The sequence below is a fragment of the Oreochromis aureus genome, linkage group 12, assembly GCF_013358895.1.
Source record: "Oreochromis aureus strain Israel breed Guangdong linkage group 12, ZZ_aureus, whole genome shotgun sequence".
Classification (NCBI taxonomy): Eukaryota; Metazoa; Chordata; class Actinopteri; order Cichliformes; family Cichlidae; genus Oreochromis; species Oreochromis aureus.
The window spans coordinates 27,298,519-27,318,771 of record NC_052953.1 but is presented as its reverse complement, the minus strand read 5'-3'; the positions used below and the strand labels follow the sequence as shown (position 1 = coordinate 27,318,771).

Sequence of the window (20,253 nt, the reverse complement as noted above, 5' to 3'; positions counted from 1 at the left end):
ACTGAGATCATGTCCTCTCTGAATGTGCAAACCAACAGTGGTGCCCACCCTGAAGCCCCGGCACGATGCTGAGTCGGACTCGGTGACCCCTCAGGTTGGCTCCTCAGTCACCTTGCGATGCGAAGCCCACGGCTTCCCCGAGCCTGAAGTCACGTGGTACAAGAATGGGCTACAGTTGGCTGCAGGCAACGGACTAAAGATGGATCGGTACCAGCTGGAGATAATAGGAGTCCAGGTCAGACTCATCACACATTTTTTATGACTGCAAACAAAACATAAAAAAGGATTTTAAGGGGTTTTCAACAGCGTGCTGATGTGTAATGTATACATATTTTCACTGCACTCACTGTTCCTTTATCTGGTGCATTTAAAACCCCTGAGATAATTCTGACTAATTCTAACAGGCTGGAGCTGAGATCACCCATCTGAATGCATTTGAAGCCGGTGTTCCCAAAATAAAATAATCATGAATCCCTTTGGATTATAACTTGTAAAAGAAAACACAACTCACAATTTTTTCCTTTGTGGTTACTAGATGGGAGATATTGGCACGTACACTTGCAAAGTGTCCAATGTGGCTGGACAGGCAGACAGGACCTTTAGGCTGACGGTTCATGGTAAAAATCACTCTGTAGTATTTTGGAACAAAATTGCTATAGACAAATGTCTTTAATGGACTAAATTGTCATAAATATATATTGACAGTTCCACCTGTCCTGGATGGACCTCTTCGAGAGTCTCTAAATTATAGCCTGGGCTCCCACGTGGCTCTGCTATGTGAGGCCACAGGCGTACCCGTTCCCAGCATCTCTTGGCTTAAAGATGGAACCCCTATTGGTAAGTGGGAGGGAGTGACATGGAAATGTGGAGAAATGCAGACATGCCAAAGGGTGTCACAGCTAGATTAAGTGGATCTGTGTGGTTTCCAGAAAGCAGCCTGCAGTGGCAGTGGTCTGTTCGAGGCACCAGGCTGGAGCTGGGGCCTCTCAGCCTGTCTCACGCCGGAACATACACTTGTGTGGCCAAGAACAGCGAGGGAGAAACACGAAAAGAGTACACAGTCACCGTGCAGGGTAACAAGGTTTCTTAAAGCGTGTGTTATGAGAGAAATGATTTCAAGAGGTGTTTAACAGTAATCTCTGCCCCACTCAGTCTCCCCAACCATCCTGGACTCTGACCTCCCAGCTGAAGTGAGTGCACCCAGAGGAGAGGAGCTGATCCTGGAGTGCAGAGCAAATGGAATCCCCACACCTCGCCTCAGCTGGCTGAAAGATGGAGTGACTCTGGAGGGATCGGATGCCCGTCACATTGCGTAAGTCATTCTCAGGCCCCGCTCTGTGAAGTGTGAAGTAATCATAACAATGGTAAATATTTGAATCGATGAGCAGCCTTCATTAAGGGTTTGGGAAAGTGTCACCGTTAATCAGAAACACAGAGAATGATGTGCACGACGAACAAACGGTTTATAGTCTCTTGCCCGGTTAGATCATGAAAAACTGTAACAGCAGCTGCTTCACAGCTGTTCGCCAGCTTATGTGGTCATCAGACAGAAAGCGACTGTGTTTATGTATCTGCATGCGACTGTGAGAAAACTGTGGGATGTGGGTGATAATGAGGAGTTCAAATGTGGACAAATAATAGAGAAAAATGGATGTGAAAACAAAGCGTGCTTGTTCTCTGGCAGCGTGACCTCCGATGGCAGCACACTGACTTTGCTGCGCCTGAGTCCTGAGGATTCTGGGACGTACACCTGCCTGGCTGTGAATTCGGCCGGCCAGGAGAGCAAAATCTACACCGTCTTTGCGCTAGGTTGGTTTTTCACCCTTCGCTTTGTTTATCTGCGTTAAGTTTCTGAGCGATTTCTTCACAGTCTATTTCATCTGTGGCAGTACCGCCATCTATTTCTGGTGAGACCACCATCCCCAGAGAGGTGCAGGTCACGCAGGACAGCGCCTTGATGCTGGAGTGTCAGGCAGCAGGAAACCCCCCGCCTCAGATCAGCTGGCTGAAGAATGGGCATCCGCTGCTCCTCTCTCCACGCGCTCGCCTCCTCTCCGGTGACTCTTTGCTGAGGTCAGTTAAGATGATTACAGACTGTGTTGTAAAAAGATTACAGGTTGGTGGATGAGGTCATTCTAAGTGTTCTCTTTCTTCATTAAAAAAAAAAAAAAGGATTTCTCCTGTGCAGCTGTCTGATTCTGGAGTTTACACGTGTGTGGCACGCAGTCAAGCTGGTCTTGCAGAGCTCAGCTATGATGTCCAAGTCCAAGGTACAATCCCAACAGTAGATAACATGAAAACAGAACATGCTGGGTCGGAGGGGTTTCACACTCTGTGTTTATGGTCTGCAGTGCCCCCTGGTGTGAATCACGTCGAACCGGTGGAGCCAGTTTCAGTAATCCAGGGATCCTTGGTGACTTTATCCTGTGAAGCACGTGGCGTCCCCCCTCCGACGCTAACGTGGATGAAAGACGGACAGCCGCTGTCCCTTCACCGCAACCTGCTGCTGGATGGACAGGAGACAAGACTGCAGCTTCCTGACGTGGCCCCCTCAGATGCGGGCTTTTACAGCTGCGTGGCTAGTAACCAGGCTGGAAGCAGTACCAAGAGCTTCAACCTCACCGTGCTTGGTACGATCACCCTCTTTTCATTTATTTTTATCTGTATTAAAGAAAATAAGCTAACACATTTTGCTTTTTAATGCAGAGCCTCCAAAGATAGCCAGCTCCAACTCACCAGAAGAGCTCACCATAGCAGTTAATAGTCCACTTGAGCTGGAGTGCTCTGCTGTGGGAGTCCCACCTCCTACCCTCAGCTGGCTCAAGGATGGTCGGCCCATGGAGAGATCTGATATCGTTCAGCAGGACGGAAACTTTATCAGGATTAGCAAAGTTCAGGTATAAATTACAGACTGACCGTGCGAGCACATGTTCTCCTGAGATTGGCAATTTAAGGGGTAAAACTTTATTTAAGACAATGTATGTCGCTAAGACTTTTTCTAAGCAATCAGTCCTGTTAAAAAAACAAACAAACAGAAAAACATACCCATTTTTTTAAACCTTAGTTGTCACTTTAGTTGAGTGTGAATTTTAAATAAAGCATTGTCATGCAAGAACCACTCAAGCTGATTGATATTGTCTCCTTAAAGGTCGAGGATGCAGGTCTGTACACCTGCTTGGCCAGCAGCCTAGCCGGAGAGGATGGAAAAAACCACTGGGTCCGGGTCCAAGGTGACACAAGCTGTTCTTGGAGATTATTCAGCATGGGAGAAATATGTCATGCCCCCCTTTTCACTTAACTTCCTCCTCTCTTTGCACCTGGTACTGCATGAATAAAGCTCTGTGTGCGATCAGGAATAAAAGTCTGGATTTTTACACAAGTGAAAAACAGACTTGCACCGCTTGTATATCATCCCCGCTCTTTTGCACGCAATATGACATGCATGCAGCGCAGGGTGCATTTTCTTGGGTTTTTATTGATGGCCTGACTTTAATTTATGAGTGTGCACTACTCACCATTTATTCCACTTGTTAATATTCGAGTAAAATGATGCTTCTATAAATATAATCATACACAATGCAGTTAAGACCTGCCAGACTGCTTAGATCAGTGTTTTCCCAAATTCATGGTGTTTCTTTTCCCCTTTCCTATAATTAAGACATACTCTTCTAGATGATTCAAAACTGTGTGGCACACATTTTTATAGCACTTTTTTTTAGTAATGTCTTTTTTTAAGTGAAAACACATGCTTTTTATATCTGTCCCCGATCTACATTCTGACTTCATCTGTTCCACACGGCCTCATAACTTTACCGAGCTCTTCCTGAAGGAGCACTTCAGGCTCACAGCACTTTTTTTTTTCTTTTACTTTCCTTTTTTTTGCTGTTATTGTGGATCACATAAATCTTAATGGTCAGTGGTTGTGTTCCAGTACCACCGACACTCCTTGGCTCCGGTGATGTGAGGACATTGACAGTGCCGGTTAACGGTCACCTCACTCTGGAGTGCCTGGCTGACAGCGACCCTCCTCCAGACATAGAGTGGTACAAGGGTGAAACCAAACTGCAGGTACAGAATGTGAACTCAGAAAAGTCATCAACTATTAAAAGTATTGATCTGCTCTTTGACTTGCGTATTCTATCTTTCCTTTCCTTCTGTTGTATCAGCTGGGTGGTCGTATCCAGCAGCTGGCAGGGGGTCAGTACCTGGAGATACAGGAAGTCAGGTCTGAGGATAGCGGCCAGTATAGCTGTGTGGTTACCAACATAGCTGGAAGCAGCAGTCTCTTCTTCACTGTGGAAATTCTCTGTAAGTCTACTTGTCATATCTTGTTTTTAAACTGTTGAACTTTTGAACCGTAGACATAAACACATGACAACCAAATATTTAACTCAGCAAGTTGCCAGTTACTGCAGTTAGTAACCAGTCCAAGTTATCAAGGAGACAGTGAAAGACCAAAGTACCAGCATGTGGGCCATTCTTTGGGGCCATGCCAAACACTGCAGACAATGGAGCTGCTTCTAAAAATGTTTTGCAGTAAAAGTGTTAGTGAGCTATGAATGACTGGCGCGCTGAGCTGCTCCCATATTTATCAGGGGTTGCCACAGTGAATAAATCTGGATGCTTTGATTTGTCACAGATTAAAAAACCCCCAAACATAACCAAACAGTGGATGACCTTTGTGGTGTAACCCTCTTATTGATCCAGTCTTGGAATAAGACAAATGCAAGTACGATACCTCGTGAGCCCCTGAGGCTGGGTTTCTATCTCCTCCTGGTCTCAAACCGGGGATCTACATGTAAGACAAATGTGTTAACCACTACACCATGGAGCCACTAGTTTCTGAAATGCCTGTTAGAAAAAACAAACAAATGTTTAAAAGAGCTAAATGAGCTGTCACTTTAATACATTATCACAACTCATTTTGAACTTACATAAGAAGGTCATAGATACATGCAAAGAGTAGCTAGTTGTAGCTGAGGCTCTGCAGTACAATAGAACAGAAGCCTAATTCATTGTTTGAGGTGGAAACCCCAGACACCCCACAGTATGATATTATCACAATTCTTCACAATGCAATACTATTGTGATATGCTGAGTGTTGAATATTGCACATATATTGTGATTTATCCCCTTTTTCATCTGCTAATCATGTTATCAAAGTTAAACTTTTTTATCCAATAAGATAAGGTTTTCTCAATTCACTTTTCCTGCTGGATAATGAGGTTGTCAAATATACCAACACTGCTACTGAAACCTGCCATAAATGTTTCTGTTATATTTACTATTATAGCTGATAATACAGCAATCAACTGGGATAACTCTGGAATAAAGATGACATATTTGACCTCAGCAGCATTCCTGCTCTATAGGAATAAAACTAAAATACAACCAACTGGCAGTCAGTTGAGTTGAGTCCCCTTGAGTTTTGCTCATTAACAAAGACTCGGTCAGACTGTTGGCAACCTGTCTGCAACAGACTGCAACTGTTTGCACAAAGTTTGGGTGACATGTGCAATCACTTTGTGAGGAAGCAATCAAATCTCTGTGTTGTATTAATTTAGAAAGGTGGGAAGTAACTTTGTACTTGCACGTGATCCAGATTCCTAAATATTTATATGTGTGAGGACTAATAGAGATGAAAGAGAAATTCCCCCGTCCTATTTCAACTTTTAATGCTGCCACTTTTTTAAGGTTGACTGTAGGTGGGTAGCTGGAGCAAAGTTCAAGAAGTTTATTTAGGAGGCTGAGTAAAGAATTAGAAGTAATATGTAGTAACAAGTTACATGGCATCATTTGAAGAGAGGCTTAAAAAGAGCCACCTACTCAAGCAAGTGTCAACTGAAACCACTGTTTGTGAGTTCAGGGTGGTTTTAAGGGAAATAAGTGTTTGGTGTGTCGTTCAACATTCATGTCTGGGGAGAAAAAAAAAGAGTTTTATATGCTAAACACAACAAGATTCTGTCTCTTTACTTCCAGTACCACCTGTAATAAGGGAGAGCAGCTCAGTGGTGACTGTACATATTGGCCAGGATGCAGTTTTACCCTGTGAAGTCGAAGGCGACTCCTCACCTGTGGTCATGTGGAGGAAAGACGGCTTCCCCGTGCGTCAAGATAACAATAAGTACGTCCTGAGATTTCTCGTAGGCGTCTGTAATTGTATAAGTCACACTCGACTGTATCTGTCAAACACAGACACGGTGTATCCCCAATTCATTCATCTTTCGTGCATTTCAGATACACCATATTATCAGAGGGCTCGTTGCGCGTACATGCAGCTCAGCTGAATAACGCAGGTCGCTACTACTGCACTGTGTCCAACCAGGCTGGCTCGGATCACCGAGGAGTGGATCTTCGTGTATTTGGTAAAGACAGTATAAGCAGTACTTAGCTCGTGAAGATTTTGGGGATGCCAGCAGATTTAGCTTTTAGCACAATTTGTTATTGTTAAAACAGCATTTCTATTGAGCTGAGGGTCTTCTGTGTCTTATTAGTGGGTCCCTCAATCAGTCCGGGTCCATTCAACGTGACAGTAACCACTGGTATGAGAGCCCTGCTTAGCTGTGAGGCTGCAGGTATACCTTCTCCTAAAGTATCCTGGAAGAGGAATGGCACTCCCCTGGATATCAGCCAGCAGCCTGGTGCATACAGGTATAGACAAAGCTATGCCTGTACGCTTCAAATACACAATTGGTATGCAGTGCAACTCGTACAGCTATAAAAACTTCAAAGCTGATGCAGTTCTGCTTATCTGTTCAGGTTACTGTCCTCAGGGTCTCTGGTTCTTTTGTCCCCAGCCAATGAGGATGAAGGTTATTTTGAGTGCACTGCAGTCAATGATGTTGGAGAGGAGCGCAGAGTCATCGAGGTCATCCTGCAAGGTATTGATTTTAAAGTTTTGTGAAAATCAGCCGCCTGTAGAATGCCGGTTCACATAATTCAGCCCACAAATTTGCTGTTCTCTCCCGTAGTCCCTCCATCTATTGAAGATGATGTCACGGCAGTTAAAGCTGTGAAAATGTCTCCTGTCGTGTTGCCTTGTCACATACAAGGACGGCCAATGCCCACTGTCACCTGGACGAAGGGTGGAGCCAAACTGAGCTCCAGAGGAGGAAGCTACCGCGTCCTTCCCACTGGTAAAGCAGCACACCAGTTGCTGTTTCCTTACATTTTCATACATCACGGTCCTCTGTAAACACATGTTCTTTGTACTCACTTTAATGCAGGAGAGTTGGAGATAACTGCTGCTTTGCCCAGTCATGCTGGCAAATATACATGCTCAGCCAGAAACCCAGCTGGAGTGGCTCACAAACACATCTCTCTCTCGGTGCATGGTAGGCCTCCAAGGACAAATGTTATCTTATCATGTTTATGTTAAAATGTATGAAACCATATGACACAGTGTTCGGTCTTCCACACACAGAGCTGCCAGAGATCAGGCCAATGGCAGAAGAGGTACAAGTAGTGCTGAATCACGGGACTGTTCTCCCCTGTGAGGTTCAGGGCTTCCCCAGACCATCAATCACCTGGCAAAGAGAGGGAGTTCCCATAGCAACAGGTAACGGTACAAAAAATATGAGCAAAATCCTTATTTGTAAAGAGACAGATAGATAAACATTGCTGTAATTCTGCACAGTTTTCATATATTAGAATCCAACACATTTAACAGCAACTAAGCCGTACTCCAACAGGAATCTATTTGTTTTTACTTTTTACAGATAGGACAGCAATGTCATCATGCAGTCGGTTTAATTTGACCTGTCTCATGTGGGCCATTAATTTTCATGTGACTGTGTGTCTAGGTCACAGGCTGGCTGTGCTCCCGAACGGAGCTCTGAAGTTTTCCCGTGTGACGCTTGGTGATGCGGGGACCTATCAGTGCCTGGCAAAGAATGAAGCTGGTGTAGCTGTGGGCCGGACAAAATTAGTCCTTCAAGGTAATGCAGAGTTTTGCTTTCACCAGCGGGATTAACATTATGTAATGTCTCAAGTTGTTATCCCTAATTCCCCCCCAAATTTTAGGAAATTTGCAAATAAATATCTGCTCATCTTATGTTTCTGCAGTTCCACCAGTGTTGAGCGTGCCTCATGTCGAGTACATGGCTGTGCTAGGCCAGCCAGTCAGCCTGGAGTGCATAGCTGATGGGCAGCCTCTGCCTGAAGTCACCTGGCACAAAGAGAGGAGGCCTGTGCTTGATGGCGCTCATGTGCGCGTCTTCTCCAATGGAACTCTGGCTATTATTTCTACCCAGCGCAGTGACGCGGGTCTTTACACGTGTACTGCTAAAAACCCCGCCGGCAGAGCCAGCCATGATATGAGGCTGCTCATTCAAGGTGAGTGAAGCACTTTACAAGCTGCGCTGTGTCGTAACATGTTTGTGTTAATAGTGGTGTCTCTTTTCAGTCCCACCCTTGATTGCTCCTACACAGACTCAACTGTCAGTTATCCAAGGATTTCAGGCTCTGCTGCCCTGTGCTGCTCAGGGTTCACCAGAGCCCAAGGTGTCATGGGAGAAGGATGGCAGCGTGGTGCCCAACCTCCCCGGCAAATTCACCGTCCTACGATCAGGAGAGCTGATCATTGAGAGGGCTGAGGTTAGCCTCTATGTCATGCTTTCTCTGCACTTTATTATGCATCTCTCTGTAGTTCTGAGTGCAACACTCAGCTGCTGCTTCTTTCCTTCAACAGTCAGGAGACACTGGTGTGTTTACATGCGTAGCCACCAACGCAGCAGGCTCTGCGAGGCAAGACACCCGACTGACCATCAATATGAGGCCTGCATTCAAGGAGCTGCCAGGCGATGCAACGTTAAACAAAGGGCAGACTCTTGCCTTATCGTGCCATGCTCAGGGAACGCCTTCTCCTACTATCTCCTGGACTGTCAACAACAGTCCCTATGCAGGTAGTGTTTTCCTTTTTTTCTTCAGTTAAACAGCTCATAATTGCTACACAGGTTACTGTATTTGTAATCATGTGTAATGCATTCAGTTAAAAAAAAGCCTAATTTAAAATAAAACTGTGGTGTAAAACTGCAAAACTGTTGCAGGTGCCACTGTAGATGAGGCAGGCAGGAGCTCCATCATCATTGAGAATGTGACTCGGAGTGATGCTGGGACCTACGTGTGCATAGCAGCAAACAGCGTGGGTTCCATTAGAGCGCTCTCGTTCGTCCGTATCAGAGGTGAGATTTATCCTCGAGGATTCCCACTCACTGAACTTTCTATAGATATTTACATTATGACACATTTTATCTGAAAATACACATGCTATGTGTTTCCAGAGCCTCCGGTGTTGAAGGGTGAAGCCCACATGTCTCAGACAGTCATTCAGGGTGGCTCTGCTGTGCTTGACTGTCCCGTCCACGGAGACCCCAGCCCTGTCCTCCGCTGGCTCAGAAATGGAAAACCGCTACCTCGCTTCCTCCGAATGCAAACCCTCCACAACGGATCTCTGGTCATTTACAGCACCACTGTAAATATAACAGTTTCTTTTCTCCTCCTATTTCTATTCTTTTAAGCAGTAATCCTGCTTCTAAACAAGTTTTGTCAAGCCTAGCTCACTCTGGCATGAAACATTTTCCGATGTAGTCTGCGCAAGAAGGCTCCATCACGCAGTCTGAGTAGAACAGCGCCGCTTTATTCATCCCATCTGAGCTTCATCTACAATCCCCTTGGGTAGAGGAACAGCGTGTGACTGTCCTGTAGTGTCCTGCTTCCATCTAAATCAGATTCAGTTCAGCCGGAGAGGCTAACAGCATTAGGAACAGAGGGAAGAAACAAACAGAATGCTGTATGTTCCCAGACTCTGCCCCTCTTTCCGTAGCCTCTAACCTTATTATGGTCTCTAACTGCTGCTGTAATTGCACAGCCTGCAGCTGAGACTTTCTCACAGACAGATGACTGTCCTTCCCGCAGAGTGCTCTTATTATGAAATTTCCTCTCTCTGTCCCTGTAATATTAATTATGACAAACAACTCAACGGAATAAAGTCAACTGCCCCATTGAAATGTCAGATTTTGTTTGCTTGTATGGTAATTTCCCTAAACTGTAAAACTGTACCCAATTTAGAGATATGTTTGTCTTGAAGGTTTGTAGTCCTATTAAAGGATAACTGTTCCTTAGATAATTAGATAATCAGCTAAATCTCTACCTGGTTGATCTACAGGCTGCAGATGAAGGGGAGTATCAGTGCGTGGCTGAAAGTGAGGCTGGAACAGCTGAGAGGACCATAACCCTCAAGGTTCAGAGTGAGTTCTGTCTATATGATTTATTTAACGGGTTATGAAATAAAAAATTCAAACAAGTTTGTACCATAATGTACTTCCCAAACTGCCTCCAATCCACTTTTAAGAACGACTTTAAAATGTTAGTTTCCCCCCGTGTTCACTTATTCATGTCTGTTGCTTTCATGTGCTGCAAGTGCTCCCTTCCTTTGGACAACAACAAGTTTGCACAACATAACTTGTGCAAATGAACTTCCTGAGGACCCACTGTTGAAAATTCTTTTCTTCTCTTCCTCTCTTAGTCAATGGAGGCTACTCTAGCTGGCAGGAGTGGGGACCATGCAGTAGCACCTGTGGCCAAGGCTTCCAAGAGCGAATCAGACTATGCAACAACCCAGAACCAGCTAATGGTGGCCGATCATGCAGCGGCCCCAGTATCGACTCTAGAAAATGTCAGGTCGGCTTGTGTCCAGGTACCAGTTTCTTTGTTATTCATTTCAATTCATTTTGATGCCTCCAAAAAAAATATGTCTGTGTAATGCTTGAGGAAATTTGAAAATTAAAATATATTATCTCAGTATTTGCAATCTTGGCTGTTGCCAATAACTGCAAAATATTTCATTATTCAACCCTTCAATTCAATTTTATATATACAGCGCCAGATCACAACATCAGTCGCCTCAAGTTAGCTCAGTACCATAAGAACTAAAAATAATACAGAGAAAAACAAGCACTTGGTGACAGTGGGAAGGAAAAACTCCCTTTTAACAGGTAGAAACCTCCAGCACAACCAGGCTCAAGGAGGGGCAGTCATCTGTTGTGACCAGTTGGGGGTGAGGGGAGGAAGACAGGACAAGAGACGCAATATGGAAGAGAGCCAGAGATTAATAATAAGTAATAATTAAATGAGGAGTGGTGTCTAAACACAGAAGTATGCTCTCTCTTTCCAGTCCATGTCAGTAACTTTAAACACTTTCAGGGAGCGTTTAGCACAACCTGATATTAATGAATTACAGTTAATGTAGCTTATTTAAACGTATTTTGGTGCTGACAGGTGAGGTTCCACGCAGGACTAGAGGCAGCCTGATAGGAATGGTCAATGACAGAGAGTTTGGTGTGTCCTACCTGGAGGCCAACATTACAGACAACGATGACGAGGGGAGCAGCACTGTGCAGGCACGCCTTGACAATATTCCTCCCACTGTGGGTGAGTGATGACATGTTCCATAGTGTACCATTGGTTGCTGTTGACCTCAGCCTCATACAGTTACCGCTTCATTAAACAGGGGTCACGCTGAATTTTACTAGAAAGAGTTGAATTCTTGGGGATGCATTCCCAATCTTGTTCAAATCACATGTTGATGTGTAGCAGAGCAGCAGAAGCACAGAGCTAATGCTGTCTTGTTGTAGGTCCCTTGCTGCGGGTGCTGGTGTCTGTGTTTGCACCCATCTACTGGACCACCGTGCTGCAGAATGGAGCAGCCAGAAATGGCTACGCTTTCACTCAGGGCCAGTTCAGACAGGAGTCTCAGCTGGAGTTCGAGACTGGTGAGCTTTGCCTTCTACACATTTTTGCTTTGTTTTCCGTGCATATGCCAGTTAATATTTAAAGCTTTTGATTTGTTCATTTAAGATAATGCACTGCATATTTAATAGATGAAAATACTCGGCTTAAGTTTTGTTCAACTCTTTTTATTTTTGTGTATTTTCCTGTAAGCTGTGGTGTGATTTTACAGGAACAACAACAAATGTGGAGTTTTTCATGTCCATTATGCGCTCTTTTGTAAAACAGCCAGTAGATGGCAGCACTTACTAGCAGTCACATACACTGAACATGAAGGCTTGTGCTTCTAAGCAGTTACAGCACGCTCCCTTGTGGTTTTAAGTGGATTTACAGTGTTTTGGTTTTTGGTTTTTTAATCTCTTCTAACAGGGGAAATCCTACGTTTGACTCATGTTGCCCGAGGTCTGGATTCAGAGGGTGTTTTGCTAATTGACATAGTAATTAACGGATTTGTTCCTCCTTCATTATCATCATCTCACATGAGCCTTCAGGTGTGTTCACAGCTTTCATCGCAATGTGTATTTAAAGATCTTTCAGATCAAATCCTGACTTAAAGACATGCCACTTTAGTTTCACACCTCCGATCCTCTTCAGTTTGTGTGACCCGATTTCACTCCTGCCCCGCAGGAGTTCGATGAGTCATATGTGCAGACGGGCCAAGGGCAGCTGTACTCGTGGTCATCGCAAACCCACCAGAGAGGAGGAAGCCCCATGGTGCTGCGTTGTAATCACACAATTATTTACGAGGGCCAGGAAGAGCGCCAGGGTCCTGTGCTCCAACTGCTCAAGGTTTCTGGGATGAATAGTGCCTACAACATGTTTACGCTCACTTTGGACTTCCATATTACTGCCAGCCTACACGTACCAGGTCTGCAAAAATACAAAACAAATTCCAGCAATTTAAACCCGACTTTATATGAAATCCAGGATCTGTTGGAAAGCCTAACACTGCATGGACTCTGTGTTTGCAGATGGTTATGAAGACGCATGCCCTAAAGGTTTCGCTCTTGACACCACCTCCTACTGTGCTGGTATGCTGCACTTTTTTTTAATACCTCAATCATTTTTTAACACCATTTATTTGAACATGGGACTGTTCTATTTTATTATTATGATCAAATGCATTCTTATTAGATGAAGATGAGTGTGCACTCCAGTCTCCCTGCTCTCATTCGTGTAACAACATTATGGGAGGCTTTTCCTGTACCTGCCCGTCTGGCTTCACCATTTCTGCAGACACCAATGTATGCCAAGGTAAGACAAAGAAAACCTGCTGGGTGATTAAGCATTGCAATATACAATATTACAATACACAGTGCACAGAGATAATGTCCTACTTAAGTAAATCTAAAATGATCTCACTCTTTCCCTCATGCAGATATCGATGAGTGTTCCCAAGGCTCACACATGTGCCACTACAACCAGCAGTGTGTCAACACAGTGGGAACGTATCGCTGCCAGGCCAAGTGTGGACCAGGATTTAAGGCCAGCATCACAGGAACCAGCTGTGAAGGCAAGCAGCTGTTAATCACTGTTAAAATGTCCAGCATTTCATATGGAGGCATAAACGTCTCATTATTTTCCTGTTTATGTAATATTTTATTATATTTGCACCTGCAACAATAATAAAAATCTAATTTCTTGCCAAGCAGTTTACATGTTAAGCAGCGATAAAGCCGCGCTGTATGTGTCAAATTGGTCTTTTAGATGTAGATGAGTGCCAAGAGTCCGCTGTCTCCCCGTGCCAGCACCAGTGCCTCAATACTCTGGGTTCCTACCGCTGTGTTTGCCACCCTGGATACCAGCTGTCAGGACGTCACTGCATTGGTCAGTTGAGATAAAAAGAACGGAAACTACCTGCCTACCTTAAATTATTTGAATTCTTATTGAGTTATGCTAGAGAAGATTTCAAAAGATAAGACTATGCCCAACTGCATTTTTTAATATACAAACTTAGCACAAAAAGTAAGGAAGTTTGTGTTCAGTTATTTCTTTGTTGTAATGCTGCTTCTTATACTTATACTGTTGGAAAGCCTGTTTATTCCCCTTGGATGTATTTTCCATTGGTACAGCATCTGCAGTGATGCAGGCCCTGCAGAATATTTACTAACAGCTCCGATATTTGCAGACATCAATGAATGCACGAGGAACGTATGCCCGGCTCACCAGCAGTGCCGTAACACAGAAGGAGGATACCAGTGTTTCGACAGCTGCCCAGCTGGAATGACCAAAGCAGAGAATGGGGCCTGCGTGGGTAAGCAGCTTTTATCCACTTTATTTATTTAGACATTGCTGCATTTAACAGTTCCTGTTCATTAATCACTGCTTAATCTATTTACTGACAGCATGAACTCATTTATGCCTTGAAAAACTCAGATTTGGCTTCTACCTCCAACCCTTCAACACTGTATCGTGAATTTGCTAAAATGGTTTTCCTAATAAGTGGAAATGAAACCCCCTGTAATTCTTTTGAAAGCCAAAAAAACCACTGATCACTGGTCAAAAGAGGCCAAATAGAGAGCAAATGATTTTATGAACTGTAAATCCACTGCTGCAAAAACAAAACCTTCTTCTGTAGCAAAATGCAACAGAGTTTATGGTAGACACTACTACACAGCAGCTTTAATGTACTCAGGATGTCTTCTCATTATTTGGCTTTACGTCAGCAATCGCAGTCAGCATTAACACGCATATTAGCTCAGGTCATCCCAATCTAGCTGAGTGCACTCATGTAAAAGAGGCAGTGTTTGCTGTGTAGGAGCAATCACTAAACACAGACGTGTGTAGATGGACTTTTGTTTTTTTAATAAAGAGAAAATTATAATTTCAGGAAAAATACAAGAAGAACAAGACACATAATCCAGGCTAAAATCAACATTTATTTAGCCAAAGTGAGGAAAAGCAAACTAAAGTTATCGGTTTTGTCAATATAACCATTAACCTTAATCTATCATTAAGGTATAGCTGGATATGCCTGTGTGAATATCATCCTTTTTTGATCTGGACATTTTTCAGATATTGACGAATGCCAGGATGGAAGTCACATGTGTCGCTACACTCAGATCTGTCGCAACACAGTCGGAGGTTATGGATGCGTGTGTCCCAGAGGCTATCAATCCCAGGGAGTTGGGCTTCCATGTTTGGGTGATTATTACGTTTGTTTAACAAAAAAAACCCCTAAACATCACACCCAACGGAAGCACAAATCACTACTTAACTTTTGTTTTTCATTTCCAGACATCGACGAGTGTCTGCAAACGCCGAATCCCTGCGCATATCAGTGCCGCAATGTTCCGGGCAGCTTCAGGTGTCTGTGCCCCCCTGGGACCGTGCTACTCGGCGATGGGCGCTCCTGCGCAGGGCTTGAGAGAGGGCACACCTTCACAAACGGAACCAGAGTCAGGGCGAGACTCGTCCCACAGCTGGTGTCATCCCTCGGCAGGCCAATCCTCTCCCGTTCCCATGGAGTATCTCGCATCACCAGGCAGAGCTGTCCTGTCGGGCACACCAACAGAGACGGCAAGTGTGTTGGTAAGTTGAAATCAAAAAGACTTTAAAAGATGTAAAATAACAAAGGAATCTTACAATATGAGCCCTGACGATGTTCTGTTGTTTTCCACTTACAGATGTGGACGAGTGTCTGCTCAGGAAACCGTGCCAACATGAGTGCCGAAATACGATTGGCAGTTTCCAGTGCGTGTGTCCCCCAGGATACCAGCTGCTACCCAACGGCCGAAGCTGTAAAGGTAAATGTCTCCTTAAACTGTTTTAAAGCTTCCACCTTCCCCTCAAATTATTACAGCTATATTCTTATCCCCTCTCTTTCTCTTAGACATTGATGAGTGTGTAGAACAAGGCATCCAGTGTGGACGCAACCAGATGTGTTTTAACACCCGAGGAGGTTACCAGTGTCTGGATACACCCTGCCCTGCATCCTACCAGAGTGGAAGAAGACCCGGGTAATTTGCAACATTAATAAGTGTTATACAGGGTTATTAATTAAGTTATAGATGCCACACAAATGCAAAATTAAGTTCATTATATGAATTAATAATATATATTTTTTTTTTTGGCCAACTTTTAAAGGACCTGTTACAGGCCTTGCTCGCTGGATTGTGCCACAGGAGGCTCTCCTCTGCTCCTGCAGTATAAGCTGCTCACTCTTCCCTCCGGCATTCCAGCCAATCACAACGTGGTACGACTGTCAGCTTTCTCAGAGTCTGGCATCCTGCAGGAGCGCACATCCTTTACCATACTTGAGCAAGAACCGGAGGCAGGCGGGCTGGGCCAGGTGTTCGGTATCAGAGACGAGGCCGGCAGAGGGATCATCTACACCCTGCAGGTTCTGGACAGACCGGGACTAGTGAGGCTCAAGGTGCAGGCCACCACTATATCGCTGCAAGGCCGCATTACCTACCAGAGCATCTTTATCATCTACATTTCCGTCTCACCCTACCCCTACTGATCGTCCATGCTGCTTTCCACATGACTCTGCCCCCCCCAGGATGTTAGCAAGTGGATAATTATTGTGTATCTTGACTTGCGACTGAATCATAGCAGGAAACGTCCTGTTCCAAATCTTGGCTTCTGTGGGATCTTTTGATCACAGAGCAGAACATCCTGTTCGGAAGACATCTGAAGTTCATTTCATTACCCTGCACCCACTTTGGGGTTAAAAAATGCAGAGAGCGCATCTATCTAATTCACATCTGAAAATTCAGAATGTATCAGGAACTACCAGGAACTTTTTTTATGTTCTGCTATCAAACATTTTGTATGTTAGTTTAAAGTGTTGCATTTCTATTACTGGGAGAAATTCCTTTTCATATAAAAACTTGTTTGCAGCATGTACTTGGAAATACAAGCCTGCTGCTAAGCTACTATCACAGCTACGAAACTGTACAATGTTACCCCTATTATTTTAATTTATTTAAGGAATTTGAACACATCACTGGTTAATAAAACTTCCTGTCACAGAGAGTTTGACTTATTAAGGATCTACTGGCATTGTAACGGCACATTGTAACTAGCTAACAACAGTCTTTCATCTATCTTAATATTTTTGTACTCTTTTCTTACGTTTTGTTGTCACGTAAATTGTAAAGGTGCTATTCTGAATGTATTTTGGCGATACCATTACAAGTGATGTAATTGGTGCTGATTTTACAAAGGTAATATAGTTATTAACAATAATGAAGCACAGTTGGACTGCACTTACATTTTCTCCAGCGTGGCGCTACAAACTAGCATGCCTCTCCTGCTTTCACGCCACAGAGCACTGTATTGAAAGTTATCGATGGTGTTCAGTAGTCAAATATGTGCCGCTGTTGTACAAATCTGAAAAGGAACGTAACCTGAAAACCATAAAGTGCAGTTTAAGTACAGTATGTCCCTGTTGCTGTAAATGAATGTCAAATATTCACAGAAATAAAATGGACCACAATTTTGTTTTTGTCTATCTTACTGCCGTACCACCATAGTTTTAATTATCTTCTGTTGAGGAAGAAAAAATCATCCTAGAACTCAAAAACAAACTTCAACTGTGGGGAGCATACTGAGAAAATCCTCCCTTTAATGAGGCAAGAAGAATTCAGCTTTCTAGATCTTCCATTGAACTTTGAGTGTTTGAGCTTAATCTTGTTATATCATTATTACTTTTTGGTGATCTCAGTCCAGACCTTTATTTAACCTGGATTTTTTACATTAAAAAAGCAGTTTTATATGTCAATCAGGAAGGGGTCAAATCTAACAGGATATACTCAGGGATAACAGAGTCCGACCAATACAAAATTAATCAAAATTATTATATTGTTGCAAAACAATACTTCTGTACTGATGAGAGTGATCTTTTCCAGAATGATAATATCCCCATCTACAGGCCATGATGGGTCATGATTTAGCTCATCAGCTTCACAGTGGCCAGATCTCAACCATCCCTCCAGTAGAGTCAATGCCAATACAGTAAAGCTGTTCTAACACCACGTGATGGCCCAACACCAAGAAACTTCCTGCTTTTTTTTGTTCTTTTAATTTGTCCCCCATCTGCAACATAAAATTTGCTTTGGACAAAATATGCTTTAAATCAAGAATCTTTCAGCACTGTAATCAAAACAAGGAAGTCATATGAATCATAGATTCTTCACTTTGGAAAACAGGAAATCTCCAGTAAATAGCCTTTGCCTGAGGTAATACCTCAGCTGCTCTGTAGATGGAGCAGGATTTAGCCCGTTTTAAAAAGATCCACTCGCGGATCATCTCTAAAGTCCTCGCTGCTGGGTAACGGTGCTCTCTTGGCCGTCATTAATCTCAGATGTTGAGCTGCTGGTCATAAATGACAAAACCCAAATCGCACTGGGCAGCTCGAAGTTTACAGGAGAGATGTTTATATTAGCCCTCCCACATCGTACACGGTTTCTCCTGAAACCTATGATGTGCTCATCTGGAATACAGAGCCCATTTCTTTGCTGTTCATTTCCCCGAAATGAGTAATAGAGAAGGTCAAGGAAAGCTGGCCTGAGCTGTACCGGGGGAAGCGTGTTTGTTGATGCTTCAGTGTTGTGTGTGTGTGCAGTTGCCTCAGGTTGTTTTCTATGATGTGCTCATTAGCCGTGACTGCATGTTAGGAATAACTAGTGAGTACAAAGCTGATGTCGTTTGTGAAGATTTAGTACTTGTTGCAACATTTACAAGAGAATTGATCTGACGAAATAATGTTGGAGTCTGTTAAAGCCAAAATCTGTCATGTAGCAATACTAACATTACTATTATGTAAAAATGTTTCCTTTTTTTAAAAACGCAGTCCTGTGAATACTGTCCCATTATGTTCCATGCTGCATGAGTTTCTAAACAAACAGGCATTAAACTTCATTCTTTTTGACTATGGTGCATGCAAGGCTAATTAAAACCATCTGTGCCGAGTCTTTAATATTTCTGAAGCATGGGCAATAACTAAAGCAGTGCTACCACTGGAATTTTTAACAGATATGTGTAAATAGAACGAGCAGTGGTAGCAAATAATTAAAAATAGCATTGAAATGAGGAAAAATTACGTTTCCTTCTCCCATTTCTTTCAGAGAAAAAAACAGCAGGACTGCACACAAACTTGGAAGCTTATCCTTCATTAAGTATCACTAATTCCCTGTAACACATGTTAAAAAAAAAAAAAAAAAAAAAAAAGCGCTGTAAGGCAGACTGAAGGCAGTTTTCCCTTTTTCTATAAAACACAAAGTATTAGTGGGAATGAATGCTTAAGGCTGAGCGATGGCTACCAGTACCATCTCCCCTACTGCTTTACACAGTCAGGATGTCAGGAGAAATGGGGACTTGCTGTGCTCCACTCGCTAATGAGCACAACACTGCTGCCTATTAGTAGGTATAAGCAATGAAGCTCGGAGCATAACCATAATTAACAAATTAAACCTGCAAACAAAAGAATTCTTCGAGTCAAACTCTTGTCAAACATTTCACTTTGTCCTAGATTTTGCTTCACGCACAAATCAGCCGCTGTTTAATCACTCAGAAAACTTTCACATCCTGAAAAATATTTAAAAAGACCAAAAAAAGGGCTGAACTAGTCCATATTTTAAACAAAAATGACAGTGTGTAATATGAAGGGTTTAGCTCATGATGAACTCACAAAGAATTATTATTCAACTCTCAAGCTCCCTGCAGAGCTTTTCTTTTGAGTCTTTAAGCTCTCTTTTCCAGATGCAGGCAGCTGGTTTTATTCAAAAAAATATAACGATAAATGTATTTCAAACTACCTGTCGAGCATCAGTATACTGAGAAAGTTAGCATCTGGTGAACACACTGGAATATTTAGCAGATAAAGAGATTTTCTCAGAAGTCAGTGGAATAAAAAACGCAGTTAATGGGAGGATGAATGTCAGATATTAAAACCACTGACATGAGAAAAGGAACATTGATCATCTTCTTATAGGGCAGTATCTCTGGATTTCTTGTGGATGTTACTCATATGTGTACCACCGAAATAAACTCCAATTTGCTATAAAACAAAGTGCTCAGGAACGGCTCCAGACACCACAGGACACACCAGGAGGTTCCTCGTCAGTGCACCGGTGGTAAAAGAGCTGTTTTGTAGGGATGAGGGAGCGCTACACAATGTTAGACAAGTGGTTTTAATATTTCAAACTTCACGCCGTATGAAAGTAAAAGTTGCTCGCCATCCGTAGGGTGTGCGAGCAAGCGCTGGTTTGATAATACATTTTTTTATAAGCTGATAATGTGTCAATGCTGTGTTTTTATATCTAGTTCAACTGTCCAGAAATGGCAACAAAAGAGTTAAGGCAATAATATGTTACCATTTTACCTCCAAATATTACACTCACAGTACTTTTTATGGTACACTGACTGAGCCAGCTTTAGCTCCATGGACAATAAATTAGACCTTCTCTGGCTAAGACTGAAAGCAGATAAGGAATTGTTGCTTTCTTCTGACCAAAACTT

At 43.2% G+C, this 20,253-nt stretch overlaps 1 protein-coding gene across 1 annotated transcript in view; it reads left to right on the top strand.

Annotated features, from left to right (window-relative positions):
• hmcn2 (hemicentin 2) overlaps positions 1-17,234 on the top strand; it is a 44,740-nt gene extending 27,506 nt beyond the window's left edge. Inside the window, exons 40-81 of the mRNA XM_039620284.1 lie at positions 39-235; positions 536-617; positions 706-837; positions 930-1,073; positions 1,153-1,312; positions 1,685-1,809; positions 1,890-2,073; positions 2,173-2,270; positions 2,352-2,630; positions 2,707-2,897; positions 3,149-3,230; positions 3,932-4,068; positions 4,167-4,308; positions 5,980-6,124; positions 6,238-6,365; positions 6,495-6,651; positions 6,760-6,881; positions 6,972-7,136; positions 7,227-7,334; positions 7,424-7,558; positions 7,803-7,937; positions 8,065-8,334; positions 8,405-8,595; positions 8,690-8,903; positions 9,048-9,182; positions 9,282-9,472; positions 10,166-10,247; positions 10,526-10,696; positions 11,278-11,430; positions 11,634-11,771; positions 12,157-12,278; positions 12,415-12,655; positions 12,759-12,818; positions 12,922-13,041; positions 13,166-13,300; positions 13,495-13,614; positions 13,916-14,041; positions 14,803-14,931; positions 15,025-15,318; positions 15,414-15,533; positions 15,620-15,746; positions 15,874-17,234. Coding sequence (XP_039476218.1) covers positions 39-235; positions 536-617; positions 706-837; positions 930-1,073; positions 1,153-1,312; positions 1,685-1,809; positions 1,890-2,073; positions 2,173-2,270; positions 2,352-2,630; positions 2,707-2,897; positions 3,149-3,230; positions 3,932-4,068; positions 4,167-4,308; positions 5,980-6,124; positions 6,238-6,365; positions 6,495-6,651; positions 6,760-6,881; positions 6,972-7,136; positions 7,227-7,334; positions 7,424-7,558; positions 7,803-7,937; positions 8,065-8,334; positions 8,405-8,595; positions 8,690-8,903; positions 9,048-9,182; positions 9,282-9,472; positions 10,166-10,247; positions 10,526-10,696; positions 11,278-11,430; positions 11,634-11,771; positions 12,157-12,278; positions 12,415-12,655; positions 12,759-12,818; positions 12,922-13,041; positions 13,166-13,300; positions 13,495-13,614; positions 13,916-14,041; positions 14,803-14,931; positions 15,025-15,318; positions 15,414-15,533; positions 15,620-15,746; positions 15,874-16,252 — 6,566 coding nt within the window. The 3' untranslated portion in view covers positions 16,253-17,234. The remainder of the gene's footprint in view (positions 1-38; positions 236-535; positions 618-705; positions 838-929; positions 1,074-1,152; positions 1,313-1,684; positions 1,810-1,889; positions 2,074-2,172; positions 2,271-2,351; positions 2,631-2,706; positions 2,898-3,148; positions 3,231-3,931; positions 4,069-4,166; positions 4,309-5,979; positions 6,125-6,237; positions 6,366-6,494; positions 6,652-6,759; positions 6,882-6,971; positions 7,137-7,226; positions 7,335-7,423; positions 7,559-7,802; positions 7,938-8,064; positions 8,335-8,404; positions 8,596-8,689; positions 8,904-9,047; positions 9,183-9,281; positions 9,473-10,165; positions 10,248-10,525; positions 10,697-11,277; positions 11,431-11,633; positions 11,772-12,156; positions 12,279-12,414; positions 12,656-12,758; positions 12,819-12,921; positions 13,042-13,165; positions 13,301-13,494; positions 13,615-13,915; positions 14,042-14,802; positions 14,932-15,024; positions 15,319-15,413; positions 15,534-15,619; positions 15,747-15,873) is intronic.
• Positions 17,235-20,253: the final 3,019 nt, after the last annotated feature.